At 50.0% G+C, this 7,579-nt stretch overlaps 1 protein-coding gene across 1 annotated transcript; it reads right to left on the bottom strand.

Moving 5' to 3' along the window:
• Nucleotides 1-3,579: 3,579 nt before the first annotated feature.
• On the bottom strand, nucleotides 3,580-7,326 carry LOC125529869 (protein NUCLEAR FUSION DEFECTIVE 4-like). The gene is made up of 3 exons (XM_048694294.1): nucleotides 6,242-7,326; nucleotides 5,493-5,998; nucleotides 3,580-3,701 (listed from the first exon to the last, which is right to left on the bottom strand). The coding sequence occupies exons 1-3, from the start codon at nucleotides 7,318-7,320 to the stop codon at nucleotides 3,580-3,582; spliced, it is 1,707 nt and encodes a 568-aa protein (XP_048550251.1). The 5' UTR covers nucleotides 7,321-7,326.
• Nucleotides 7,327-7,579: the final 253 nt, after the last annotated feature.

Genomic DNA, 7,579 nt, shown 5'->3' on the forward strand with positions numbered 1-7,579 from the left:
CGGACCCAAGTACCTCTACGGCCCACAACCCTGGAGAAGGCCGGCCCAGGAGGAAGAAGCGGCCCAGCCACAAGTTCGACCCAGCCACCTGGGAACTGGGTGGTTAAGTGTTGGTGTGCGTTAGGTGGAGAGGCATCGAGAATTATCTGGAACATTGTACTCTCATCCCGATCCCCTTCTTCCTCCTCGAACCCTAGCTCCTTTCGCTTGAACAGGTCTGAGGCGTTGTATGGGAACTAGTACTAATTTTGAGGTTTGATGCAAACAGCCATCTAGCACGTCAATCCCTCCTCGAAACTTGAAACAGAGAGTAGCATCGACTCTGTAAGGCTGGTCACAATGGGCAGGAACTTAGGAGTAACATCACACACTCCAATGCAACTTTGCTTATGTGGCACATATTTAATGAAGAGAGAGCTGCTTGTGGTAACTAGCTAAGTTACCGGAACATCACACTCCAAGAAACAATGAGTCTATGATCTAATAAATACATCGTTGCATGATACTACATACATGTTCCTACCCACTATGGAGGTAGTAACATATTCTAGGGAAGTGTGTAGGTTACTAGTTTATGTTCCTGCCCATTGTGACCAGCCTAACGCAGCCGTCTTGGTTTGAAAAAACATGGCGGTAGTTTCTGGGTGATCCGGACACATACAAACTAACTCCTGCCTATCTCGATGTAACGCTCCGTGCGCTATCGCAGAAAAATTTGATGTGTCCTCAGATTGACAGATCGTCAGAGACACCTGTGGCGGCGCATAAGCCGTAACCCTAATTTCTTATGAACTTAATTTTTATCCTCGTCAGTCCAACTGATTATTGTTGATGTAAACTCTTCCTCGCCGGCTATTGCTCATGTGGCGGGTCGTGGCTTCTCGATTCTTAAAAAGTGACCGCTCCGGCTGCTCTGGCGCGTCGTAGTCCTTCTCCTCCGCCTCGTAAGCAAGGAAAGAAGACATCCACAGCCACTCCGTCTGCTCTGCCAGCGTCTAGCAATACAGCCAGAGGCGGGAGGCAATACAGATTCGGTCCTTCTCTGAAGACTCCAGAGAAGTTACCATACGAGAGGGCCGAGGAGGAAACCGCGAAGATCGTGTGAGACGAAGTGACGAACTTCTTTGAAGGGGTGAAAGCAAAGAAACATCCACCTCCGGAGGAGAAGGTAGATCCGGTGAAAGCGAAGCGCACTCTGGCTGCCCTGACAAAACCACCAAAGTCTCCGCCGAAAGGCAACTATGAGCGCATTATTGCAAAGACATGGGTCGAAGCAGAGCGGTCGGGAAGTACTGTCAGTGATCAAAGGTTAAAAGAACGAAGAGCTGGGAAAAAAATTGCCCAGCTCGGTGAATAAGCGAACCAATCGTGCCCCCCGCTCAAGGTGTCTAGCAACGATGATGATCCGAGGATGGTGCCCGGTTATAGCAATCTTGGAGATTACCTGCCCGACGATGTACATTATGATTTCTTGGAGGTGGAAGAACACAGATACGAGTATGGGAAGCCTCTCATCAAAGATGAAAAATCTCTAACAACGATGATGCGAAGATTGCATGATTGGTACATGAAAACCTGCAGAGAGTCTGGGGGGAAGAATACTTTGACGCTGAGAGTTAAAGAGGAGCATGACCTCGTTGGAATTGAACTGTTTCATGTTCCATTTGAGGAGTTCTTCCAGTTTTTCAATCAAAAGGCCCTCGATAAATCTACGGTCACTTGCTACTGTCTGTAAGTAGTACTACTTCTGTCATTAAGTCTCTCTATATAGGTCAGCTCTTTCATTGCATGTATTTATAATTATCCTCACTATATGCAGATTGAAGATTGCCGAATTGAAGAAAAGATAAATTGGTGATATTGGGTTCATTAACACAAATCTCATAGATGCAACTGAGGTTGAATTTCATGCCAAAGATACCGAGGCCAACTTGCTACGATCGTTGGTAATAAATGAAAACAAAGATATAATACTCTTTCCTTACAACTTCAAGTGAGTGTTACTATCTTGTGCATATTCGGTTTCCCTTATTAGTCCAGGTTATAGTAATGTAATTGATGAGTTATGCATGCGTGCGCAGGTTCCACTATATTCTCCTAGAGATTAAGCTTGAGCAGGGACTAGTAACCGTCTTAGACTCGAGACGAAAAGATCCCCAGGTCTATGCGGACATGACTCAAATGCTTGAGAAGTTAAATCGATCATTATCCACCATATCAGCAACTTTGTTCATTTCCTGATATCAAGTAATTGTTTTCTTTGTCTGGCAGGGTTTGGAGAAAATTCACCAAAAAAGCTCCGGGACTGCCGTAGAAGCTGCAATTTAGACACCCGAAAGTAAGTACTACTAGCATGTTCCGTGCATCTCCTAGTGATTCAAGCGCTAGTTTCATCAATACCATTTATGGCATGCTTGCTTATCAGTTTGACTGACCTCTATTTATTGTAAAGTGGTTGTGGCAGGAACAAGGGAATGATTTCTGTGGATACTATGTTTGCGAGTCCATCCGCCACACGACCTGTAAATGGGGTACTCCGACGAACAATATGAAATGCGTAAGCAATAATATACACAATTTTATTTTATTACCATCATTTGTGTTGAGTTTCATATATATATATATATATGTATGTATGTATGTATTGACCCCCTTCTTCAAATTAGCTCTTTCGGATGCGGGATGAACTCCTACCACCGGAGCAATTCAAGAGGAATTGGCGGCATTCTTCCTTGACCACGTGATCATTGAAGACGGAGAATACTATGTGGACCCTGTGTTCATATATAATTAGGAGATTATATTGTAAGAGATAATTATTGTATATATGTAGCCGGTAGTGTCGGATAGATATACGAGAACTTGTTGTTCGACCAATCTCTCGGAGAAGGAGAGGTGGTCGATATCACTTCTCTCTGTATGCATATGTTCATGACACGATCTTCCCCTAAATTAACCCCCTAAAACCCCCAACCCCGACCCCCCTAAAAAATAAAAACCCCAGCCCCTGAAATGCTGACGCGTGAATGCCTATTGGTCCCGGTTGGTGCCACCAACCGGGACCAAAGGCCCTCCTGCCTGGACTCGCCACACCGGCCACGTGGAGGCCCATCTGTCCTGGTTCGTTTAAGAACCGGGACTAAAGGGCTAGGGCATTAGTAACGATCCTTTAGTCCCGGTTCAACAACCGGGACAGAAGGCCCTTTTTCTACTAGTGCGATCACGCAGTTCACGATGAGATTGGGTAAACTGTTCAAACATGACCGGTTCTTGGTGCAGGGGCTCAACATTTTCACCTTGAAAATCAAATCCTTGGTCGAAGATGTTGTTATCATGCTCGTCCTCGATGATCATGTTGTGCATGATCACACAAGCAGTCATCACCTCCCAAAGTTTCCCTTCATACCATGTCAGTGCAGGGTTTCGAACGATACCCCATCGGGATTGAAGCACACCAAAAGCACGTTCCACATCCTTTTCTAGCACTCTCTTGCATTTGGGCAAATCTCTGTCTCTTCTCACCTTGGGGTTTCGAGATTGTCTTCATAAAAGTTGACCACTGAGGATATATACCATCAGCTAGGTAGTATCCCTTGTTGTAGTGGTGGCCATTGATCTCAAAGTTGACAGGTGGGGAGTGGCCTCTGGAAGCCTTGCGAAGACTGGAGAACGCTGCAGCACGTTGATATCATTGCGAGAACCTGCCATGCCGAAGAAAGAATGCCATATCCAAAGATTTTGCGAAGCCACCGCTTCGAATATGACAGTGCACGCTTTAACATGCCCCTTGTACTCGCCATGACAAGCAAATTGACAGTTCTTCCACTCCCAGTGCATACAATCTATGCCGTCAAGCATGCCTGGAAAAGCCTCTTTTGGCGTTGATCGCCAACAACCTTTTTGTATCAGCCGCATTTGGCTGCCTCAAGTACTCAGGGCCAAACACTGCCACCACGGTCTTGCAGAAGTTGTACATTGACAGCAGACATGTGGACTCACTCATGCGCATGTACACATCCACCAGATCGCCTGGAATTCCATATGCAAGCATGCGGATGGCCGTGGTGCATTTCTAATAAGAGGAGAATTCAAGCTTGCCAAGGGCATCCGTTTTGCACTCAAAGAATGAGTCATGAGCAATCACTCCCTCTTGGATACGATTGAACACATGCCTTACCATACGAAAACGGCGACGGAATTACTCCGGTTTGAAGAGCGCGGTATTCTCAAAGTAATCAGCATAGAGCAGGGTGTGGCATCTCTCTCTATTGCGGTTCAGGTTGGGAGCACGGCCAGGGACTGACCCCCTGTACTGAGGCCGCTGTTGTTCAATGTGGTCGTGAACGACCAATGCAGCCACCACAAGATCTTCGTCATCCGAGGACGAATCATCCGACGAATAAATGAAGTGCTTGAAGAAAAAATCATCTCCACTGTCCATACCTTTGTGGCAAAGTGTCAAACACCTTGCGGACGTGGTTTGGTATGGATAGCCGGGGGTGAGCAATTAGGAAGCGGCCGAAAAATAGGGGCGGCGCTGGCGGCGGGGTGGGCACGTGAAGGACGGGTGGAGGCGTTGGAGTTGAATGAAGCGCTAGTGTCCCCGACGGGCGGGCCACCGGGAAGACAAGGGCGTGCATCCCGCACGTCCATGCGATGTCCGTTTCATCCCAAACGCAACGCATGTTTTGGCCAGGAATGGGTCGAAAACGGACGAAAATCAGACATTTGTCCATTTGAGACCGTGCGTTGAGCCGAGCTATTCATACGTTCTACCCTAAACGGACTAGAACGGACATGATGGAGTCGTGCACTGGAGTTGGCCTAAATGGGCATCGGCCCATCCATGCAAGCACACAGGGAAGGAAGATGGAACTGAACTTTGCGTTGTATCATTGCAACGCCATCGATCAAAGTCGAACAGCATGTGAGAGGACCACGAGGGAGGCCGATGCTGGATCCATCGATCGACCTACCTGCTTGAGCATCCTTTAACGGCGGCCTCTTCCTCACATGCATCGCAATGCATGTCCGATCTTCATGCGTGTGTGTAGACAGTAAAATGTCTGTGAGGCCATGCTCAGTTCCTGTCTATTGGTGATGCGGATTGGTGATGCTATTGTCGGAAGGGACGAGTCGACGTAAATAAACAAGCTGTAGATGGGAACCCTACTGTGTACCTGGTCAAGACAAGATCCTGAATGACTGTCAAAACTCTAGAATTTTCGTTAATTTTGAGCTTTAGACTCTACTGTTGGTGATCTACAGAGCCTCGCCACCATTTTTCTACCGTCTGGTTAGATCACGATTATAAAATCATAAGAAATACGGCCTGGTGGTTTTCCATAATCTTTACGAAGTTGCGAACAAATATTTTTCGGAATTGTTATGGCCAATTACTGGAATTTGAAAGGTCCACTACAAGCGCTCGTACATGTACGGATGTGCCCAACAGATAATTTTTTCTCTAGACGTATAGCTAGAGTACATACAATCGTAGGGCATCCATTGTTGCTTGCTATCGTCGTCGCAGATCAATGCCGTCGTCAAGCCTTCTGACGAGCACCTAGCTAGGAAGTAGCTAAGTAACCTGCTGCGCGACCGGACGTAGAGGACGACGCAGAGCAGCGTGCCGACGACGCAGCTGGCGCCCCAGATGGCGAAGGTTGCCTGGTAGCAGCTGGCGCCGGAGCAGGTGGCGGCGCCCCGCTTGCTGGCCTCCCGCTGGTACAGGAGCGCCGAGAAGTAGCCGAAGCAGAGCGAGCCGACAGGGATGTTGGACACCAGGACGTTGTGGTTGACGGCGAAGTTCTTGGCGCCGAACAGCTCGATGGTCGCGGACACCGCCACCGACGTCATGGCCCCCGTGCAGGTCCCGATGATGGCAGTGCTCGCGTACAGGAAGACGCTGCCCTGGTTGAGCAACATGAAGAAGGCGCACGCCATGGGTGCCATGAGCGACGCCATGGACCCCGTCCTCGATATGCTGTGGCCGCTTCTGCACCACAAAGCAACAAATTCAGTTTAGCTGCTGTTTCCGTTTCTTCTGCTTCTGGAAACAAGTAAATTAAATTGCATGGACAAAAGGACCATGAAGTTGTTTATAGTTAGTACAAGTTTCCCATTTATTAAAAGGACCCCATGAATATATCCTGGAGACTCCAATAAGACCTCAAAGACGAAAATAAACATTAATCAAATCATGCAAGTGTGTGGAAATTAAGAACGGTTAATTGCTTACTTTGCAGAGTAGTAGTCCATGAAGGACGGGAGGAGGCGACCGAAGAAGCCGAAGGAAGACGACAGGGAGACCAGAGTGGAAGTCCGGCCGAGACCTCGCGACTCGGCAATCTGACCCAGATTGTTGAGGAACACCAGGCCCAGGGTGCCGCTGAACATATAGCTCAAGAAGTATAGCCAGAAGTCCGGCTTCTTGAGCAGCTGGAGGCCTCCGACCTCCTCCTCGGCGGCGGTGGTCTCCAAGTCCGTCACCTCGATCACGACCACGGCGTCATCCTTCTCGCGCTTCGCCTCCCCGATCTTGTTCATCTTGAGCGCCACCGGTATTAGTATGGGGACGGCCAGCAGCACGCTGAGGCTCACCATCTGCTGCCTGGAGGACAACCAGCTGGCCGTGGAGCCGATGCTGCCGACCACGGCGCACGCCCCGGTGGCGAGCGTGATTGCGAACATGACGAGGAATGTCGTGTCCGTGCTCGACATGGAGTCGCTCTTGAGGTCGAACAGCCTGAGGGCCGGCGCCACGAACACGGTGACGATCACCGGCACCACGGCATTGAGGAGGAGGTACGTCTTGGCCTTGGAGTCGGCCAGGCGGGGCATGGTCTCGGCCAGGCTGGTGTACACCTTGGCGCTGAGGCCGAGGTAGCTGGTGGCGAGGCTGACGGCGACGCGGCTCCTGGACGCGAAGTTCTTGACGCTGAGCAGGAAGCAGACGGTGTTGATCCAGCAGATGCCGTTCCCGGCGAGGGCGGTGAGCAGGAACAGGTGCCAGAACTTGAGCCCTGGGCTGTCCACCAAGAGGTACTGGACGCCGTAGCCGACGAGGCCGAAGCACGCGCCGACGAAGGCGACGAGCGGGAGCGGCACGTAGAGCGCGGCCACGCCGGAGAACCAGCCGAAGAGCTTGCCAGCGTCGGAGGCGAACGCTAGGAAGTTGAGCTGCACCTGGGAGATGCCCTTGAGCTCCTTGAGCTGCGACGAGTAGACGGGGAAGTCGGAGTTGGGGCCGTTGATGGTCTGCAGCCAGATGGTCCCGACGAGGCCGAGCCAATGGGCCGAGGAAGGCCACGACGACATCGCCGAGGAGAGCGGTACGTGCTCCGTCGTCGATCGGGACTCCGGGGTCGTGGTGGTGTTGGAGGCAATGGAGCTCTGATATTAATTAATTATGGCCCCTGCTGGCCGCTAGGTATTTATGCACCGGCGACTCCTCGTCCAAGTCCTGCGGTTGTGGCTGCAACTGTTTGAATTGCGTTGTACTCCAGTAGATAGATAAATCTCTCGCGTAGCGGTTGAAAACTCTTTGTTGTAACAAATGCGGTTGTAAGTTGTAACA

Source organism: Triticum urartu, unplaced genomic scaffold (genome assembly GCF_003073215.2).
Source record: "Triticum urartu cultivar G1812 unplaced genomic scaffold, Tu2.1 TuUngrouped_contig_5917, whole genome shotgun sequence".
Classification (NCBI taxonomy): Eukaryota; Viridiplantae; Streptophyta; class Magnoliopsida; order Poales; family Poaceae; genus Triticum; species Triticum urartu.

Excerpts from the sequence above, each read along its gene's own strand:
- LOC125529869 (XM_048694294.1), bottom strand. The coding sequence starts at position 7,320 with ATGTCGTCGTGGCCTTCCTCGGCCCATTGGCTCGGCCTCGTCGGGACC. Across the intron at positions 5,999-6,241 it reads ATGGACTACTACTCTGCAAA|AAGCGGCCACAGCATATCGA; the intron begins GTAAGCAATTAA and ends TTTGTGGTGCAG. Across the intron at positions 3,702-5,492 it reads ACAATGGATGCCCTACGATT|GTTCTCGCAATGATATCAAC; the intron begins GTATGTACTCTA and ends TCGGCATGGCAG.